We start from the raw sequence: 22,581 nt of genomic DNA on the forward strand, positions 1-22,581 counted from the left end.
TTAACTGCTGGATACTGTGATTGTATCATATGCCAGGCACTGTGCCAAGCACATTATACACATTACTGCATTTTTTTCTTACAAACATCCTGCGTGGAAGTTGTTATTCCCTTAACTTGACGAATAAGGAAAGTGAAGCTCAGAGTAAGTGGGTGACATGCCTGAAGTCACACAGCTAGTGAGCAGCTGAACTAGAATCTGAACCTAGGTCGTCTTCTCTCAAACTCTATGCTCTTAATCCCTAATAATACTGCTTCCCTCACAGGATTGCTGTGAAGGGCAAATATATTAAATTGCTCTGTGGGACACCTGGGTGGCTCAGTGGTTGACTGTCTGCCTTTGGCTCAGGTCATGATCCCCGGGTCCTGGGATTAAGTCCCCACATCAGGCTCCCCGCAGGGAACCTGCTTCTCCCACCACTTATGTCTCTGCCTCTCTGTGTCTCTTGTGAATAAATAAAATGTAAAAACAAAACAAAACCCCACACAACTGCTTTGTAAAACCATAAAAAGCTATTTAATCTAATTCAGTTAAACTGAAGAGACAGACGGGGGGGACACAAATACACACATGTGGAAGTGCAACCTAATGAATAATATTTAAAATACACTTCAGCACAAATAAATATCTCTCACAGCTATATTGTCTCATTTAATACAGATTATGTTTTATACATAAAGATCTCATTATCACCATCATCACCTTCAATTTCAGAGAGGAAGAATGATTTTTGAACAAGGGGGCCTACTGAGAACTTCTCAAATCATAGGGCAGACTGTACAAAGGGCAGACTGTTCACTCATCTCACCATCCAGTAAGCTAGCTGCTCTTAAGAGACTGCCCTTAAGAGAAAAATATTTGAAAGAGTCCATATTCCTAAAAAGTTTTCATAGGAGACTCACTCTCGTATCACCTATTACCACATCTTTGAATAAAGTCTTTACTTTGTGATTTTAAGACCAACGTTAAAAACCAATTTTCAGTTTCAGTTTCAAGATCTGGAAATGGCTATTAGCTGATGTGCCTTCTGTATCTGTACATCACTTAAAAAGCTCTCAATTCACTTCTATTTTTCCTTTCTTTTTGAAGTTAGTATGGTCTTCCTCTTCATTAGGAGGTTGGCTTTTAAAAGAACATAGTAGTTTTGTAATCACACAAACGTGCATACAAAACAGGTAAGTGTTTCTTGAAGGCAATGTAGAAAAATACATCACTACTTTTAGAAACTGTAAGCATTACCTGGTTTAATTGCATAGATGTCAAAATTTTTTATTCCTTCTTCTCTTAAGATATTTTCATCAATAATAAAGTTTCCAGTAAAACTTTTTGGCTTTTTAAAAATGGAATAGGCAGCATCGGCAATGATATCAACTTTTCTACACTGGCTTTCAATACCAGATCCTCCCAGCATATCCATAGCAGCGGTGTGGATGGCTGCAGAGAGAACACACATACAGAACTCCAAATCAAATAACAGGACTGTAGAAGTAACAAGACAGCTGATCTCTTTATTTCACAGGTGATGAAAACAAGGTCCAGAGAGCTTAAGGGATTTTCTGCTGACAGAAGTGGGTAGAAAACACACAATCCTTACTCTACACAACACTACCTCATAAAACAAAACGCCTTTGTGAGACTCACAGCAAAATTCAATTAGACTTCAGATTTAGAATGCTCTAGAATTTGCATTTGATTCTTGAATGTTAAGAAAACCAAGAAGGTATAACAGAAAAAGCACCGAGAAGTCAGTCAGGTGAGCAGGACTGTTAGGCCAACTATGTTGTGGTTTTTGGCAAGTCACTCGAACCTCTATGGGCCTCGGTTTCCTGTCTCTAAATATAGAGCTCATTTCCTAAGTTTACTGTCTCACCCCTCTATTAGAATATAGAGGCTTTGATTTAAATAAAAAACTAATAAAAAAATTTTTTTTTCTAGGGGCACCTGGGTGGCTCAGTCAGTTAAGTGTCTGCCTTCAGCTCAGGTCATGCTCCCTGGTTCCTGAGATCGAGCCCTGAGTCAGGCTCCCTGCTCATCAGGAAGTCTACTTCTGCTTCTGCCTCTCCCTCTGCCCCTCCTCCTTATTTGTGTTCTCTCTCACATTCTCTCTCAAATAATATCTTTAAAAATTTTTTTAAATTAAAAACTAAAAAATTATTTAAAAAAAGAATATAGAGTCTTTGTTTTTCTTGTTCATCACTGTATGCCTAGTGGCTAAAGCAATGACAAATGTATCATAAGCACTCAATAAATACTAGCTGGATTTTTTTTGTGGTCCCTTTTAAGCTCAGGTACTATTTTATTTTTTTATTTTATTTTATTTTATTTTATTTTTATTTATTTATCTATCTATCTATCTATCTATCTATCATAGAGACACAGAGAGAGAGAGAGGCAGAGACACACGCAGAGGGAGAAGCAGGCTCCATGCAGGGAGCCCGATGTGGGACGGTCTCCAGGATCATGCCCTGGGCTGAAGGCGGCGCTAAACCACGGCGCTAAACCACTGCGCTAAACCACTGCGCCACCAGGGCTGCCCATCAGGTACTACTTTAATACAGGAAATACCAGAAAATAACGAGAAGCAAAGGAAGTATTTAAAAATTATCTATAATCCCCTACTCAGAGATAATTACTATTAATATGTGCATATAATATTTACTGTTTTAGGTGCATATAATTTTTTTAAAAGATTTTATTTATTTGAGAGAGCGAGTAAGCATGTGCAGGGGGGAGTGGGAGGGGCAGAGGGAGAAGCAGACTTCCTGCTGAGCAAGGAGCCTAATGTAGTACGTGATCCTAGGACCCAGCAATCATGACCTACGTTGAAGGCAGACTCTACTTAACCAACTGAGCCACCGACGTGCCCCCTTGTTTTAGGTGCAATTTTTAAATTCTATGTTTTTTTATGAGGTAACTTGAAATTCTACCCTTCATAGCACACTATTAATTATACATACTCAAAATTGTGAACAGTAACTTATCTCAATTTACTTAAATATATTTTAGCTTATATTTCGAACAATGAAATCAGCTTGTTTAAATGTACCTTAGGTTTCAGTTTCTAGTAATTTTTTAAAGATTTTATTTGCTCATGAGAGATAGAGAAAGAGGCAGAGACATAGGCAGAGGGAGAAGCAGGCTCCCTACAGGGAAGCCTGATGTGGGACTTGATTCCAGGACCCTGGGATCACGCCCCGAGCCCAAGGCAAATGTTCAACCACTGAGCCACTCAGGAGCCCCCAGTTTCTAGTAATTTAAAAGTTCTCTCCATACCACTGTTAAACCATCATTTTAAATCATTACGTAATGGAATAATTTACATAATTCAGTCCACAAGATGAAGTTTATAGCTTTAATAGCCACTGATCTCCTTTCATTTATTCAACATATAGTGATGGAGTCAGGCACTATTGCAGGGATTGGGGACAAATGAGTTGATAGAACAGACAAAACAGATACCTTCATGGTGATCACATTCTAGCACACATCCCTACTTCAAAGACAGCACAATTAACTTGGGGAATATCCTAAAAGCACCGAGTTAGAAAATATGTCCCTACCTTTTAACTATAGTTCCTTTACTAGGAAGAAATTTTTTATTTAACCAATAGTTCAAGAGCTCTGGTCTTGCTCTTGATGTGATACTTTATCAATAAAAAATGGCTGCTAATATTTATCAAGTGCATCTTATGCTAGGCATGCTGCTACATATGCTACATTAGTTATCCGAATGAATTCTATGAGGTAGGTACTGTTATTATTCCTGTTTTACAGAGGAGAGCACTCACACAGAGGAGTTAAGTAACCTGTCCAAGGTTACAGGAGCTAAAATTCAAACACCTAACAGCTTGACTTCAGAGCCAGGATCTTAACCACCATGAATCTAAAGGGTCATATGATCAATATTAACCAACATTCTTAGACTTCAGTTATCTCACTCCCATAAACTGCAGAATTTTTTTTTTTCTTTTTGAGAGACCACGAAGAAATGAGCATGCAGGCAGTGGGGAAGGATGGAAGGAGGAAGAGAGAATCCCAAGGAGGCTCCATGCTGAATGCAGAGCCCAACACAGGGTCTGATCTCCAGACCATGAGATCATGACCCAAGCTGAAATCAAGAGTCAGACACGTGGGATCCCTGGGTGGCACAGCAGTTTGGCGCCTGCCTTTGGCCCAGGGCGCGATCCTGGAGACCTGGGATCGAGTCCCACGTTGGGCTCCCGGTGCATGGAGCCTGCTTCTCCCTCTGCCTATGTCTCTGCCTCTCTCTCTCTCTCTCTCTCCCTGTGTGACTATCATAAATAAGTAAAAAAAATTTTAAAAAATTAAAAAAAAAAAAAAAAGAGTCAGACATGTAACCAACCGAGTCACCCAGGCACCCTAACTGTAGAATTTTTCTAAAAATATTTCAATAAAAAAAAAATCAATATAAGTGCCTGGCCAGGATAGCATGGGACTCTTGGGCTCTGGGCCATGAGTTTAAGCCCCACACTGGATGTAGAGGTTACTTAAAATAAATAAACTTTAAAAAATGTCAATATAGTGTACCTTATAACTGTATGCATATGCTTACACTTTAATCTCAGTGTAGACCATATGAATAAGAATTCTTAGAAACTCTAAATTAAGAATATGTCATGGATGTATACATGTGTCCTGCATATTCATGTGTACAAATATGTACACAACTTAAGAACAATGAATGATTTTCCCAAACAACCTATCTTTACTTCAGTAATCTTTCTACAGAAGATACCAAAGAAGGCAGAGATGCTCAAAAATCAGGAAATAAGCCAGAGTTATTTTCAAGAAACATTTTGCAATGTCGTAGGCTGCCCTAATAAGTTATAAAACTGGTAACAGAAGCAAGTTCTCAGTGGGATACATCAAATGAAATTTCTGAAAAGAAAATAAGCAAAAATTTTCATGAAACCTGTTATGCCTTGGATCACAAGAATCCTAAAGATGACCCTAGAACTTAATTATTATTAAGAAATAATTGGAGAAGTATCTAATAGTTTCAATTGATTCTCCTGATTGCAAGCTGCTCAAAGCACAGAGTAACAACAGCCTTAATATCAACCAAAGAGAGGCACCTGAGTGGCTCAGTTGGTTAAGCGTCTGCCTTTGGCTCAGGTCATGATCCCAGGGTCCTGGGATAGAGCCCTGCATCAGGCTTCCTGCTCAACAAGAAGTCTGCTTCTCCTTCTTCTTCTGCCTCTCCTCATGCTCCATCTCTTCTCAAATAAATAAATAAAACCTTAAAAAAAATATTGACCAAAGATGTTCTTTCACATAAACATAGAGAGAGCATAGCAGACTTAAAACATGAGCATTGCCTTTGACTCCTCCACTGGAAAGAGAGTTTGTCTCACCTCTTTAACACCTGCCAGCCCCCAAAGGCATACACATATTCTTTGTGTACTCCTGAACCAAAGATATCATTGATCATAAAGTGTACCGCTAAGAAAAAAGAACACCTGCAATTAAACTACAGTACGTCATTAATAGTAAGAGCATCCTGCTATCAAAGATGTAAAAATGTGAAAACATGGGCATCTCAGGATCAATGAAATATATATAAACTGCTATTTAAACAAGTTGGTAACCAAGTCCCTTAAAAAACCAGGAAACTAGTTTTGATTTCCAGCACCATGGAGGCCAGCTATTATCTTATTGTCCTGACCTCCCTGGTTAGCTGAGTTCCCACGTCTATTTATAATGCGGTCCAGGTGACAGAGGACTGCAGCTGTTCTGATACTTTTTTTTTTTTTAAGATTTATTTATTTATTCATGATAGGCACAGAGAGAGAGAGAGGGAGGCAGAGACACAGGCAGAGGGAGAAGCAGGCTCCATGCCGGGAGCCCAACTCAGGACTCGATCCCGGGACCTCAGGATCGCTCCCCGGGCCAAAGGCAGGCGCCAAACCGCTGAGCCACCCAGGGATTCCTCTGATACTTCTCTTAATCTTCCTCTCTGCTGTCAGTTCTGTGATCAACAGCTGGATTCCCTGGCTCCTCACCCTAGCCCATGTGAGGTCTATTTCAAAGTATACTTTCCTCTTCTGTCACACTCATTCTGACCACTCAAGAGGTAAGAGGCAGCAGGCATTTTGAATAGCAGCCCACTTCCCTTCTCCCCACCTCACCCTCCATTTTGACACAAACTATGAAGTCAGTCTTGTAAAAAGAACAAGTAATACTTTTTTAAAAAGACTTAAAAAATCTCTAAGAGACACAGAGAGAAGACAGAGACATAGGCAGAGGGAGAAGCAGGCTCCCCAAATGGAGCCCGATGTGGGACTGGATCCCAGAATTCCAGGATCACGCCCTGAGCCGAAGGCAGATGCTCAACTGCTGAGCCACCCAGGCGTCCCAAAACTCCTAAAAGTTATACTTTTATACTTCTTAAGCTGACCTAGCTGGGGCTTGAGAGCCTCCTGTTATTAAACTACTAAGGCCTGTTCTCCGACTCCTCTGGATGTGTTGAATTCAATGGGGTGAGAAGTTCTAAATTCAGAAGGGAAAATGTGGCCAGTGAACAGAAGGAACATGAAGCCAGAAAGGACAAAGAGTGGACTAGGGCACTGTTCTGATTATAGTTTTCAGAGGTTACACTGTGTCCATTCCATTAAGTGCAATAAATCTCCTTTTCCATGAAGGGAATAATGTTGGGAGATTATTTCTGGTCCCAGTAAGCATAGAGAGGACTGCTCTACACAGCCTTGGAAGAGAAAACATGCTTTTTTAAATAGAGGTCTCACAAACAGCCTGAGGCCTGGACACCCTCTCAAATCCATTTTCATTGTCTCAGTCATGAATAACTCAATATCCTAGCTAGCATTTCTGCCTCCTCTATGATCTTCTAAACCATCCATTTAGATGCCAAATTAAACTTTTTTTAAAAAAGATTTTATTTATTTATTCATGAGAGACACAGAGAGAGAGGCAGAGACACAGGCAGAGGGAGAAGCAGGCTCCATGCAAGGGAGCCCAACATGAGACTCGATCCCGGGTCTCCAGGATCACACCCTGGGCTGAAGGTGACACTAAGCTGAGCCACCCAGGCTGCCCCAAATTAAACTCCTTAAACTCATCAGCAACCCTATCACTCCATTTTTCCTCTGCTCTCCTGCTTCTAAAATTCTGAAGTGGCTCTGTCCTGAATACAAGGTAAAATTCAAGCTCCTAAACTTGGCAATCAAGACCTGGGGCTTAGCTCATTCAGCACCCCCTGCCCAGCCAGCACCCCTCAACCTCACACCTACCCAACATTCCAGACAACTGCTCAAGTTCAGTGGGAAAAAACCCACAGCCCATCTATCATACATACATACATACACCAGTATCAAATTCCTTGACAGTTCCACCACAGTATTTTCTCATACCATGGCCTTTGTTGCACCCCCTACCAGGAACACCTTGTCCAATTCTTGCTGATTACAAAATCTCCTTCATTTTCAATTGTTTACCTTTATCAGAAAATCTTCTTTCATAACCTTTAACCACAACTACATGGCCCTCTTGTTCTTTTATTTATTTTTTTTTAAGATTTATTTATTTATTCATGAGAGACAGAGAGAGGCAGAGACATAGGCAGAGGGAGAAGCAGGCTCCCTGTGGGGAGCCTGATGTGGGACTAAATCCCAGATCCCGAGATCACACCCTAAGCCGAAGGCAGATGCTCAACCGCTGAGGCACCCAGGTGTCCTCTCTTGCTCTTTCAAAAGTATCCTGTACATAATTCATAATGTCATGTATTTCAAGGAATAGGACTGTAAATTCAATTTACAATGCCATTAAGTCTAGGCCCCAAGTAATATCAATGGTTCCAAGATGTATAGTAAAACTTCTAAAATGATTATCTCAGAGCTAAAGCAAAGATGCTGGCAGTGAGCTGATTTCTCATGTCAATGCTGGTAGTGTCCTCCACATTCCCTTTCATGCAATGTTCTGCTCAAAAGGTCTATTTTGGAGCTAGGCAGGAGGTAATTTTACTGTACATTCACGAATTCATCAAATAGTTACTGAATGTTTACAGTGACTATAATAAAGTGAACAAAGCAGATACTGTCTCTGCCTTCAAGAAAATATTCTAGCAAGAAAGACATTGAACTAAGTTATAAAATCAATAGTTTAATTACAAATGTTGTTAAGTTATGTGAGGGAGATATACAGACTATTAAATCCAGGGGTCAGTCCCCATCTTATAAGAACTATCAGCAGCAGGGCAGCCAGGGTGGCTCAGTGGTTTAGCACCGCCTTCAGCCCAGGGCCTGATCCTGGAGACCCAGGATCGAGTTCCACGTCGGGCTCCCTGCATGAAGCCTGCTTCTCCCTCTGCCTGTGTCTCTGCCTCTCTTTCCCTCGCTCATGAATAAATAAATAAAATCTTAAAAAAAAAAAAATACAAAAAAAAACCCCCTGCAATCTGTCCTTCCAGTACCTGAGACTCCCAATTCCCCTTACTTTGTTCCATTTTTTTCCTATTAGATTACCACTGTCTACATACTTTACTATTATGTTAACCATCTATTGTATCTCTCCCAATTAAACTCTAAGTTCCAAAAGGATACAGCTTGTCTGTTTTGTTCTCTGATGTATATTAAACAACTAGAACAGAGCCTGGCACATAATAGGTGTCTAATAATTACCTGTTGTATGAATAAAATCTAAAATTCTTAAGAGTCAGACTAGGCTGTTTCTAACTTTGTTAACCCAGGATCCCAAAGACCAAAAGGTTAGGGGAGTAGAGCTGAGGAGGGAAAGACTAAGTGCAGATGACGGTAACCACTCTAAATAGTAAACTTTCATTCATGTTAGTACCCCTTAATATCTTATACTCAGGTAGACAATAAATTACCCTTGGAAGCACAATGAGTAAATAGTGCAGAGAACTGTGCCTGGCATATAAAGATGTTTGGAAGATGAATGAACAGAAACAACAAGTAACATAACAGAGGTACAAAAAAATGGGAAAATACTGTTAGGACTTTGTATCTGGGAGACCTCCCTTTCTAACTGCCTGCCTGAGTCTCACTACCGACAACAGCGAAGTCTGCAGTGGGAGGAGGAGGAGGCTGAGAAGGGAGAGAAGCAAAGTAAGTTGAAGAAGAACAGCACAGTAAAGCGTGAGCTTTTTAAAGTTTTTAACTGTGATCCATAATCAGTAATACTTTTTACCAATATTACTAAGAGTACATAATACCTACATAAACACTCACAAATACATATATGTTCGTTTGTATATGAAACAATTCTATCAGCAATGCCCCCTGATATTTTCTATCTTATTCCATTAGAAATAAAACAACAAAATTCTGGCTGCTACCTTCTAACTCAATTTCACAATCCACAAAATTGATTTCATGACTCGCCAATGAGTCTTGACGTGTACTTTGGAAAACAGCATAGAAGCACTTTTTCACTTTCACCTTTTGCCCCACTGCAAAGATTATCACTCCAGAAAATCTTTAAAGAACTGTGTCTACCATGGAAACATAAAGGAAATGAAAAAGCAATAAAACATGGTTCTAATTCCACAGTGGGCCAGGGAAGAAAGAAATCTCAAATAGCAGAAGAAAACAATTTTTAAAAATTTATTCTTGGAGGGGATCAATTCTTGGAGGGGAGTGGCTCAATGGTTAAGCGCCTGCCTTCGGCCCAGGGCGTGATTCTGGAGTCCCAGGATCGAGTTCCACATCAGGCTCCCTGTATGGAGCCTGCTTCTTCCTCTGCCTGTCTCTCTGCCTCTCTCTCTGTGTCTCTCATGAATAAATAAAATCTTTAAAAAAAAATTGATTATTGGAGCCCTTAGAAGAAAAGTGGGGACTACAGAGGTGGTTGCAACAGCTATATTCTCCTAAAAGTTACATTAGCAACACGCCCCCATGCTCCATACATTCTCACCCACAGCCCCTCATTTCCCTGCCATCAATACTACAGGTCATTGGCCCTTTCACTTCTGTTTGAAGCTGACGAAACCCCTTCACCCCGCAGACAGCAGATGGGAATAAGATAAAAGAAATCCCTCAAATGTCCCTAAAGTAGAACTCTGGGTTAGTTTCACACTGTTATATGTCACAACTCAGTTCAAGAGTACCCCTAACACTATAAAATGCTGGATTAAATGGGTTTCATGGGATCCCTGGGTGGCGCAGCGGTTTGGCACCTGCCTTTGGCCCAGGGCGCGATCCTGGTAGACACGGGATTGAATCCCGCGTCAGGCTCCCGGTGCATGGAACCTGCTTCTCCCTCTGCCTGTGTCTCTGCCTCTCTCTCTCTCTGTGACTATCATAAATAAATAAAAATTAAAAATAAATAAATAAATAAATAAATGGGTTTCATGGTCAACTCTTACCAACCTAGTCATCTATTTGTTGAAAAGGCTAAAAAAGTATCCACAATGCCCTGCACAATGTCTGCCACATGGTAACTGTCCAATAAATATCTGTTGAGCAACAAATGAATAAACAATATTCCAGAAGAAAAAATAGGAATAAACAACATAAACATCCTTAAACAATAAAGAAACATGTTAAAAGACACAAGAGGGAAGAGATCTGGAAAACCAGAATGTTGGAAATTCTATAAATGACCTGGTTTTTCAAGAAATCAGTGGCAAGGAAAAAAAATTAAAAGTGTAACTACTATAAGTGAAAAAACATACCAAACAGACGTACTGTGTTAAACTTGTTTATATCCTGATTTGAATAACCAACTGCAGAAAAAATATCTGATCACATGGATGGAGCTGGAGAATATAATGCTAAGTGAAATAAGTCAGTCAAATAAAGACAAATACCATATCATTTCACTCAAGTGGAATTAAAGAAAACAAATGAGTAAAACATGGGGGAAAAAGAGACAAACCAAGAAACACTCTTTAAAAAAAAAAAAGATTTTTAAAAAAATTTTATTTATTTACTCATAAAAGATACACAGAGAGAGGCAGAGAATAGGCAGAGAGAGAAGCAGGCTCCGTGCAAGGAGCCCCATGTAGGACTTGATCCAGGCATCCCAGGATCACGCCCTGAGCTGAAGGCAGATGCCCAACCGCTGAGCCACCCAGGCATCCCAATTTTATTTATTTATTTGACAGAACACAAGAGAGAGGGAGAGGGAGAAGCAGACTCCCCACTGAGCAGGGAGCTCGATGTGGAGCTTGGTCCCAGGACCCTGGGCTCATGACCTGAGCCCAAGGCAGATGCTTAACCATCTGAGGCACCCAAGTGCCCAAGAAACAGACTTTCAAGTATACAGAACAAACTGATTGTTAATAAAGGGAGATCTTGGTAATGGGATGGGTGAAAAGTGAAGCAGATTAAAAGTACATGAATCTAATTTTTAAAAAGATTTTATTTATTTGAGAGAGACAGAGATAGTGACAGGGAGCACAAGTGGGGGAGAAGAAGGAGAAGCTGGCTCCCTGCTCAGGGGGACTTGGGACTTGATCCCAGGACTCCAGGATCATGACCTGAGCAGAAGGCAGATGCTTTGCCGACTGAGCCACACAGGTGCCCCAAGAGTACACTTATTTTGATGAGCACTGAGTACTGTAGAGAATTGTTTAGTTACTAAAGTGAACACCTGAAACTAATGTAATAAATGTTAACTATACTGGAATAAAAAAACTTAATTTAAAATAAAACAAATAGGTAAGTATAGTAGTTGTCTATAACTTTAATATCCAAAAGCACTTCTATACCCTAGCCACCAACAGAAAATATAATTTTTAAAAAAACATACCATCTAGAATTGTGGTTGCCCCAAGATGAGACTTTAAAAATTATTAGAATACTTTTCCTTCCCCTATTTTCTTATGCTTGTATTAGCCCTTCAGAATTCAATTACTTCCATATTTCACCCTCCTCCAACTTCTAAGTTTTAAAAAGAGAGTTTCGGGGGCACCTGGGTGGTACAGTCAGTTGAGTGTCTAGTTCTTGATTTTGCCCAGGTCATGATCTCAGGGTTGTGAGATTTAGCCCCAAGTCAGGCTCCCTGCTGGGCAAGGAGCCTGCTTAAGATTCTCTCTTCCTCTCCTTCTGCCCCCGTCTCCCCACCACACTCATGCAGGCATTCATGCTCTTGTGTACATGCCCCCACAAGCTCGTTCTCTCAAAAAAGTTTAACCTTTTAAAAAACTTGTTTAACTTATTTCCCCTTTATCCAAGATGTACCTCAAAAGTGTCAAGGGCAATAAATGAGAATCCAGTAACTGAATTTTTTAAGTACATACCTGTTTTAGGCCATAATGCATTGACTGCAATTTCACCCTTAAATTCTTCTGCCATCCCAAGCACACACATAGACATACCATACTTAGCAATGGTATAAGCTGAAAGAAACCACAAAGAATAGTACTTAATTAAGAAACTAATTTGTGAGTATCAATAACCACTTTCTATGGCTATACTGCTAGTAAAATAAGAACAAAAAGTTGAAAATTTGTTTAACCTAATCAAAACAGAACTTTCGGTTTTGCCCTGTGGCTTTCTATTCCAATTACCTGTCCAAATTTTAGTGAATTATGTACAAAGGAGGAATATCTGATGTAACTATTTTAAAGGAGGCACCTCTATAAATCTTGCAATTTAATGCATACTCACCTCAAATCATTAGTTTGTGGTGAAAGAAAAAGTACTTCATAGTTTCTAACCAACTTCATTGGAGAATAAGTTAAATACAATAAAACACACCCATTGGGACTTGAGGGAGCTTTCTGGAATGATGGAAATCCGTAACTTGATTTGGGTATTGGTTATACAGGTATATTCATTTGTCAAAACTTACCAAATTTAACCATTAATATCGGTGCATGCTATTGAATGTAAGTTATAACCTCAGTATTTTAAATTATAGGTAAAAGATTAAGAATCTAGTTTCCAATGTGCTGATTCTGCACAGAAAATTTAATGTTGAATGCTATGTAAAAATGGGATTACATTATAGATACACTGATTTAACACAAAACAAATTAACCAAACAAATCATCCCCTCAACATACCACCTACCACAGTGCTGTTTGAACCACATTGGATTTAGGTTCAGTGGTGGGCTGAGATTGAGGATATGAGCAATTTTACTCTTTTTCAAATAAGGAATGCATGCTTTAGATCTAAAAGCAAAAGAAAACACATCAAGTTAATAGCTTTCTAACAACTTCCCCACTTCAAAATTATATTCTATTTTTATTTCCAAAGATTTTATTTGAGAGGGAGTGTGCATGAGTGGAAGGGCAGAGGGAGAGGGAGAATCTCAAGTAGACTCCCTGCTGAGCACAGAGCCTGATGCAGGGGCTCCATCTCAGAACTCCAAGATCATGACCAGAGCCAAAACCAGAAGTCAGATGCTTAACCAACTGAGCGACCCAGGTGCCCCTAAAATTATATTTTAAAGTACTTCTACAAAGCAACTAAACGTGGTCAGGAATCTGTAGGGTACTTTTGTGTTTACTTTTCTAGAATGAAGGTAGGAAAAGCAATAATTTTCATTCTTCGAAATTCTGCTTAATGGCCTGACAAAATGATCTGATGAATAAAAATACTCAAATCCTTGGCATATCAGCCTTAAATTCAACTGAGGTTACTTTCAACTACATCTTTCCAATTCTCCTCCCAAGAGACAAAACGTGTGTGCATGTGCACTCATAATTTTCAGTGAGTTAATGTCCCTGCCAACAGCATGGGCAGTACTATGGGTTCAAATCCTCTTTCTTCCTCTTCATTGGGTGATCTTAGGCAGCATATATTCTATTCTAATTCTCAGTTTTCTCATCAGTAAATGTTGGTAATACCTGCTACCATGTAGGACTGACCAAAGGATTAAAATGAGATGGTAAACAGGAACTACTTAAAAGAGTACACATGTTAAACATGAAATAAACTGCTATTATTAGTATTACATATGCTGGCTTATCTCATCTTAGTAGGTGTGGTTGGTATTCCTACTATGCTGGGACTGTAATTTAATAACACAACTCCTAATACATTCCCAAATTTAACTTGTACCAATATGCAATACAGTATGCCTTTGGGCATACTGCATATAAAAACTTAGCTTTTATATGTTTTTTTAAGAAACTGTTCAAAAAAGCAGGTAATTAATTTTTTTAAACTCAGGTTCAATATTTTTAATTAATTAATTAATTAATTTTAAAGATTTTATTTATTTATTTATGATAGACATAGACATAGAGAGAGAGAGAGGCAGAAACACAGGAGGAGGGAGAAGCAGGCTCCATGCCGGGAGCCCGATGTGGGACTAGATCCCGGGACTCCAGGATCGTGCCCTGGGCCAAAGGCAGGCGTCAAACCGCTGAGCCACCCAGGGATCCCCTATTTTTAATTTATTAATGATTAAACTACACTGTGTTATTAAACTAGAGCATATTGTACCTTAAAATTTGTATAGCCTTAAAGTATTTGAAGTAGAAAGAGAAAAAAAGGAAAAAAATACTAGCTTTTAGTTTTATTTCACATTCAATTATTTCTAGGACTTTTTTTTTTTTTTTTTTTTTTTTAATTCATGATAGGCACACAGTGAGAGAGAGAGAGGCAGAGACACAGGCAGAGGGAGAAGCAAGTTCCATGCACCGGGAGCCCGATGTGGGACTCGATCCCGGGTCTCCAGGATCGCGCCCTGGGCCAAAGGCAGGCACTAAACCGCTGCGCCACCCAGGGATCCCCTATTTCTAGGACTTTGAACTAGTTGATTCTTCTCCTGTCAGTTTTTTTATTAACTAATGTACAACATTCTTGCTACCATCTGCAAGGTCTTTTCAGGTCTAGAAACGAAATACAATCAACATCACTAAAGGGTTTTATATATATTGTTTTTTCTTTCCAAAAGTGTTTCACTTTCATGGGGGTGAGCTGGGGAGAGGCAAACATTATTACAGCTGACATTCATTAAAACAATGAAGCTGCACCTCAAAATTTCAACAGGAAAAATCAAATCTATTCCAGGCAAAAAGACCATGACTACATTTTACATCCAGGGAAAAAGCTCATTTCATTTACATTATAAACATGGGCTTCTCCTTTGATCTGACAAAACCTTTCTACCTGCACTCTGCCTGCCTGACCTTCAGCATTACTAATCCTAAATCAGCTGCATTTTTAATAGCATCATGGCCAATTTTACATTTTAAAGACCATTAGCACCACACTTAAATACTAATAGTTTCAGCTAAATAGTTAAACTTACTGAAAATTTACTGAGGGCTAGGCACTGCACTTATTTCTATTACATAATTATTTTACTTAATTAGAGTTATAAGCTCAAATGCCTATGGGACATTTGAGTAAATGAATAAAGTGAGCTGGGTACAGGAAAAAAAACTGTTCAGAAATACAATTAAAGTTTATTACTGAATTTCTGTAAGTATTTAACATGATACAAACACATATAACACTAGAGGTTCTGCATTTAATTAAAACTTAAAAACACAAACTAAGGGTTTGCCTTCTACCTCATCTCTGCCTTCCAACCCTGTTTCTCTAAACCTGTGACACAAGTCACAGGGCCCTGGGTGCCAGGAATCAGGAAATAGCTCTAGATCCTTGCTGAAACCTCCCAAAAGGTAGTTCTTTGGGCCTTTCCCCCATGCTCTCCCTGACGGTACTCCTCAAGCTTGCCTGAGAAAACAATCTATGCTTCCCTCCATGACTATATGGGTGTCACCAAATAAAAACAAAATGTTTATCAATTTTCTTTTATTTTTAAAGGTATGTATGTATGTATGTATGTATGTACTTATTTATTTCAGAGACAGCATGAGCAGGGCCCAAGGGCAAACGCCCCTCAATTTACTCTTTAATACCTTATAACTTTCACATAGAACCAAAAAACCGGCCACTTTTTCTTTAATCCAAAGGTCAACAGCAGGTCTTTCTTTTGGCATTGCAATATGCCTTTAACTGGGAAAAATATTTAGTTCCAGGGTAACTGGCTGTCTCAGTTGGTAGAGCATGTGACTCTTGATCTCAGGGTCATGAGTTCAAGCCCTATGTTGGGTGTGAGCCTACTTTAAAAACAACAACAGGGGGCAGCCCTGGTGGTGCAGCGGTTTAGCGCCGCCTGCAGCCCAGGGCGTGATCATGGAGACCCTGGATCGAGTCCCACGTCAGGCTGCCTACATGGAGCCTGCTTCTCCCTCTGCCAGTGTCTCTGCCTCTGTGTGTGTGTGTGTCTCTATGAATAAATAAATAAAATTAAAAAAAACAAACTTAAAAAACAACAACAACAACAACAGGGGGCAGCCCTTATGGCTCAGCGGTTTAGCGCCGCCTTCAGCCCAGGGTGTGATCCTGGAGACCTGGGATCAAGTCCCGCATCGGGCTCCCTGTGTGGAGACTGCTTCTCCCTCTGCCTGTGTCTGCCTCTCTCTCTCTCTCTCTCTCTCTCTGCATCCCTCATGAATAAATAAAATCTTAAAAAAAAAAAACTCCTAAAATTAAAAAACAAAACAAAACTGTTCCTAAATATAGGAGCTTTCAACAATGAATAGAATTTTTGCTTTTAAAAAGAGTTTTAATTTTAGAGTAACTACTCCAGAGATATTTGTAGACCTGCTACTTCAATGTACTCATATTTAGTTTTTAGTATATGAATGCCCTATGGCTTATATGTTCCATCTATAATTCTCCAACTACACAAGCAGTATTCATTGAGAAAGGTACCTGAACAAGGTTAGTTCATTTGCTCATAGTTTGAAATCAGGGGGTTTTTTTTTGCTTTGTTTTGAACTGAACCTTCAAACTTGACAACTGCAGAAATGTAGTTTAAGCCATCAGTTTCATTCTTGGAAAACGATCATGTTACAGGAAAGGGGCCAGGTTGTTCTTGCCAAACAGGCTTTCCAAAGACAGAATTTCACAAGGAATGAGCAATGAGAATCCGACATTTGTGTTTATGTTAGTCATAATGTCAACTGAAAAAGCTAAGTCTTTGATCCAATCTTTGTATGGGAATTGAGTTGGGAATTCTCTCATGGGTGACAAAAAGAGAGTTGATTTCTTTCAAATTAAAACTAAAATCTCTTCAACAATATATCATAGCCACATAATCTTATAACAGAGCAGATGATCATGTTTGTAGTCCATATCAGTAAAGCATTTAACTGTGGTTCAAACCAAAGAAATGCATTTAGTCCTTAAAATTCATAACATAGTCCATTTTTAACTTTTTATCAAGAGCAATTCCCAATGAACAATATGATGAACAAAATTATTTCTGCATCTCTGTGAAACATTTCTACATTAGTTTAGTAAGTTTAAAGCTAACACTGACCATTAGAGCTTAAAGTTAACACTGACCATTGCAAGAGCGCTGTCTATAGTTATGTTACCATAATTTTGACAAATCTACATTAAACATCCTATTTATTTATTTATTTATTTATTTATTTATTTTTAATTTATTTATGATAGTCACAGAGAGAGAGAGAGAGGCAGAGACACAGGCAGAGGGAGAAGCAAGCTCCATGCACCGGGAGCCCGATGTGGGATTCGATCCCGGGTCTCCAGGATCGCGCCCTGGGCCAAAGGCAGGCGCTAAACTGCTGCACCACCCAGGGATCCCCTACATTAAACATCCTAAGACATTTCTCAACATTTAAGAAGTCACTTCCATGCTCATGTCATGAATACTAGTCTAAAAGTGTTTTTAATCACATCAAAATTCTGCCGATACCTTAAATAAATAAAACTTGGTGAGTAGAATATTTAGATCTGTGGCTCCATCATTTAAAATCGAAATTACCTCAAATGATTTAACTTTCACAAATCATGTCCTTCTAAGCCTTAATTCAACATGCTGAGCAACAGTTAGGTTAGGTTTATATTTTTAAATGCTTGTCTAAATGAGTGTTTATATTTAATCAAAATTCTTTCACAAAGTTACCATCTGTAAAAGATTTTGAGGCCCAGACAGTTTCTTCATGTAACACATGACTGCATCACAGAGCGGCACTGCTTATTTTATTTGAAAATAAACACAAATCCTATTGAAGTGTTAGTCCTTTTTCTACTTAAGTTTTTCACCACAATCTTTTCTGTATGTTTGCCATAGTTCTTAACTGTGGTTTGATTCACTGTGGTTTCCATTCAAAAACGATATATACTTTACATAACGAATTTATAAAAACATGCCCCACATCTATAAAGAAGTAAGCTCTCCCTCATTTTACTTGAACATATGGCCCTCTTGGCATATGTCTCATTTTCTCACTTCAGACACATGGGTATGAGAAATATTTTACTTCCCTCTTTAAGAAAAACAGAAGGACAAGCACACAAGAAGATGAAAATGGTCTGTCCTCAGCTTCAGGTGTCTATTAATCACACTGTAATGTAACAAAAGGCTAATTAATGCTAATGCCTGTAATGAGGCAGTTGATACTCTGCCACTCAGCTATAGCAGCTAACTGCTGCCACGTGGGTGTGCTGCAGCCAGGTTTTCCAACATTTCAAGAAAGCCACAATTCCAGATTTTTGTATAAATCTGATCATTTTCATATGGGCAACTAATAAAATTCTGAACTAATAAAGGAGCTAGTAAAAACACATTGTTTCACATTGTGAGGGCCCAGTTTTGCAGACCCAACAAAATAGATTTCCAGACTAACAACAAATTTTACATTTAATCCTCATGGCCAACCTTATGACTTACTTCATCATCCCATTTTAACAAATGAGGAAACAGAATCTGCAAGAAGTTACCTGCACAAAGTCATAGATAACACATACTCAAAGGAGTCTAACTCCAAAGCCCAAGGTCCTTTAACCACCGATTCTATGTATACATGTGAAGCAAATACATAGAAGATACAAACAAAGCAAACAAGTTCTATGCTAATCTTTCCTTACATCCACATGAAAAATATGACAGAACCCGAGGGTAAATAAACAGATAAAAAATGGACAAAAAAGGGGCAGCCCAGGTGGCTCAGAGGTTTAGCGCCATCTTCAGCCCAGAGCGTGATCCTGGAGACCCGAAGATGGAGTCCCATGTTGGGCTTCCTGCGTGGAGCCTGCTTCTCCCTCTGCCTGTGTCTCTCCCTCTCTCTGTCTCTATGAATAAATAAATAAAATCTTAAAACAAAAATTTTAAAAATGGACAAAAAAGAGTGGGCTGTCTGGAGGCATAAGGGTGGCTCAGTCAGTTAAGCATCTGTCTTTAGCTCAGGTCACAATTCTGGGGTCCTGGGATGAGCCCGGCATGGAGCTCCCTGCTCAGCGGGGAGCCTGCTTCTCCTTCTCCCTCTGCCTCTCTCACTCTGTCTCTCATGAATAAATAAAATCTTAAAAAACAAACAAACAAAACAAGTAGATTGTCTGATCAATCCAGAACAGATTGAGACTACATTTGGTCTCATTCTGTATTCTCTATTTCCTGATATTCCTGAAGACAGCATTAGCCTTTTGTTACATTAAAATATGATTCACAAACACTTGAAACTAACATAATACTATATGTTAACTATACAGGAATTAAAATTAAAAATAGTAAAAATGAAAAAAAAAATGTGATTCATAATGAGGTTCCTGTTATTTACATAACTACAACCAGTGTTTTTCAGAGGAAGGAAAGACTACTGCTGATTTGAATAATCAGAAGAGTTGTTATGTATGTATATATTGATTCATGCAAATGTTTGGAAATGCTTGAGCTATAAGCTTTATTAAATTCATAGAGAAAAAGGGCTCTGAATAAAACTATTTATTTATTTTAAGATTTTATTTATTTATTCATGAGAGATACAAAAAGACAGGCAGAGACATAGACAGAGGGAGAAGCAGGCTCCCCATGGGAAGCCTGATGTGGGACTCAATCCCAGGACCCCGGGATCACAACCTGAGCCAAATGCAGAGAGATGCTCAACCACTGAGCCACCTAGGTGCCTCTGAATCAAACTATTTAAAATACCATTTACTGGGGCACCTGAGTGGCTCAGTTGGTTAAGCATCTGCCTTCAGCTTACGTCATAATCCCTGGGTCCTGGAATGGAGCCCCAAAATGGGCTCCCTGCTCAGCGGGGAGTCTGCTTCTCCCTCTCTCCCAACCCCTCCCTGCTCTCGCTCTCTAATGTATAAATTTTTTTAAAAATCTTAAAAACAAAATAAAATACCATTTACTGATTTGGAGCACTTTTAGTCCTTTATAATAACTGACTAGGTTTTATTCATTCATTCATTTATTTTTAAATATTTATTTATTTGAAAGAGAGAATGCATGTATGTGTGAGAGCATGAGCTTGCGTACCCAGCAGGGAGGAGTAGAGGGAGAAGTGAGAGTCTGAAGCAGTCTCCATGCTGAGCACAGAGCCCATCATACTTGATCTCATGACCCTGAGATCAGGACCTGAGCGGAAACTAAGAGTCGGGACACTTAACCGACCTTACCATCCAGGTGCTCCATAAATGACTAGGTTTTAAGCTGTATTATTATTCTGGTGCAAATCTGTTTACAACTAGTGCTCTGAGAACACACTATAAGGTTCTCCCCAACCACTCTAACTTACGTCAGATAGGTGCCTCTGGTGTTGACATTCATCATCAAATCGACTCTCTTCGTAGGAGTTTCCAATGTGTTGGTCAAGCTAATAGCACTGGCATTATTCACCAAAATATCAATTCCTGTTTTCAAATAATAAATTTCCTGTTAACATAATTTAAACTTTATAACAGAAGAACATTTATTCTATATAGTTGACCTCTAAGCTGGTTCGCAAATACTTCTTTTAGATAATAAGACTAACCCACCAATGCAAGACCTGATGATTTTCACTAACAAAATGGAGAAAGCCAACTACCAGAACTCCATGTGAAAATACGAGGAGGATTAATCCTTGGTAGTTTGTAGCTTCCATTTCTATTTGTTCTCTTACCTTCTGGTCTTCCCTCCTTGCCTCCAAGAACCTTAAGTTAATTGCCTTAAAACCTTCCCTCCTCCCTAGCATCTTTCCAAGGCCTTCTCTCCTTCCAAGCTTACTTCCAAGGTCTCCCTTCTCTCTAAGACACTTATTTAAATAAAAGGGGTCCTTCCTGGCCTTAGGAACTGGGAAAAGAGAAAAGACCTAGAGTGAATTTTCAATTCTAGCAAATCATCAAAGTTTAAGTAATTCATACACAAAATAAAATTAATCTAGAATAATCACTATTTATGCATATTCTGTTATAGTCTCTCTATATGTAACATATTTTGTTTAAAAGTTTGGTTACAAGTTTTGTTAAAAAATGTTAAATGAATATAGTAAAATACAAAAGTATCTTAAACACATCTATTTCTACATGATTCATAATTCTTTTTAAAGGGCACTTAAGGGCAGCCGGGTGGCTTAGTGGTTTAGCGCCGCCTTCAGCCCAGGGCATGATCCTGGAGACCTGGGATGGAGTCCACATCAGGCTCCCTGCATGGAGCTTGCTTCTCCCTCTGCCTGTGTCTCTGCCTCTCTCTCTCTCTGTCTCTAATAAATAAAATATTTAAAATAAATAAATAAATAGCATTTAATATTCCATCAAATAAAAATATGACAACTTCTGCTGGGGTTACACCATTGCAATAAACATTTTTTGTTATCCTCTTAACTTTGCCATGCCTCTCTCTCACAATATGTAGATAATCATATAAATAAGGCTGTTATACTCACTATAACATTTAAGTCATAAGTACCCTTTCTTCATAAGTAGTATTTTAAAATCTTCATCACATTTTCAATCCCCAATTTCTATATTCTTTTATATAAAGTCTGTGTTGCTAATATTTTAAAATGTGTCCTCTGAATAACTTTGGATTCAATCAACTATATTACATTGTACAGCTTTGTTATAACAAAACTCAAGTAAATCACCTGTATATCTGAGATGAGTTCTAAATCCTGTGACTACCAACTTTTTAGAATGAACATAATGAAAGTTACCTTCCCAAGTAGCAAAGACCTGTGAAAATAATTTTTAAATCCAGACTACCCATGTTTCTGAATGAAAGCTCTTTGGCTGGCATAAAACAGAGAAAGAAAATTGGAAAGCAGAAATTTCTGGGCTTTAATTCTTCCAAGATATTTCAATTTGGGTCCTTAAGTTCTCTGTGGTAACAAGAAGAAATTAATTTTTGAGATTTCAGGACACCTGGGTGGCTCAGCAGTTTAGCGCCTGCCTTCGGCCCAGGGTGTGATCTGGAGTCCCAGGATCGAGTCCCACACTGGGCTCCCTGCACGGAGCCTACTTCTCTGTCTACCTATGTCTCTGCCTCTCTGTTTCTCGTGAATAAATAAATAAAATCTTTAAAAAATAATAATTTTTGAGACTTCAATCTCTCTGTAAGAGCCCAATACTGGCAAGTGGAGGTACTTTCCATTTGGACACTCTAGCATGTTACTCGGCTTTGCCATCATGTACTATATAATGTATAACTTTCTGGTGACCCAGGATAGACAGTACAGCTAGAATTCAAGATGGGAAGTCAAACAGGGGGTGAATTCTAGGCCTGTATAACTTTTTTGAGTATCTTTTATATCCTGTCTTGACCCAATTCAGAGGTTTCTTGGGACAGTCCTGACAATATTTGAACTGCTCACAT

The 22,581-nt window shown here is 38.9% G+C and overlaps 1 protein-coding gene across 1 annotated transcript in view; it reads right to left on the bottom strand.

The window, feature by feature from the left end:
* Window positions 1-22,581, bottom strand: part of HSDL2 (hydroxysteroid dehydrogenase like 2) — a 64,647-nt gene that overhangs the window by 23,642 nt on the left and 18,424 nt on the right. Inside the window, exons 4-7 of the mRNA XM_041762247.1 lie at window positions 20,525-20,639; window positions 13,014-13,117; window positions 12,239-12,337; window positions 1,240-1,434 (exon numbers count right to left, since the gene is read on the bottom strand). Of these exons, the coding sequence (XP_041618181.1) occupies window positions 1,240-1,434; window positions 12,239-12,337; window positions 13,014-13,117; window positions 20,525-20,639 (513 nt within the window). The remainder of the gene's footprint in view (window positions 1-1,239; window positions 1,435-12,238; window positions 12,338-13,013; window positions 13,118-20,524; window positions 20,640-22,581) is intronic.

This window comes from Vulpes lagopus, chromosome 7 (assembly GCF_018345385.1).
Source record: "Vulpes lagopus strain Blue_001 chromosome 7, ASM1834538v1, whole genome shotgun sequence".
Classification (NCBI taxonomy): Eukaryota; Metazoa; Chordata; class Mammalia; order Carnivora; family Canidae; genus Vulpes; species Vulpes lagopus.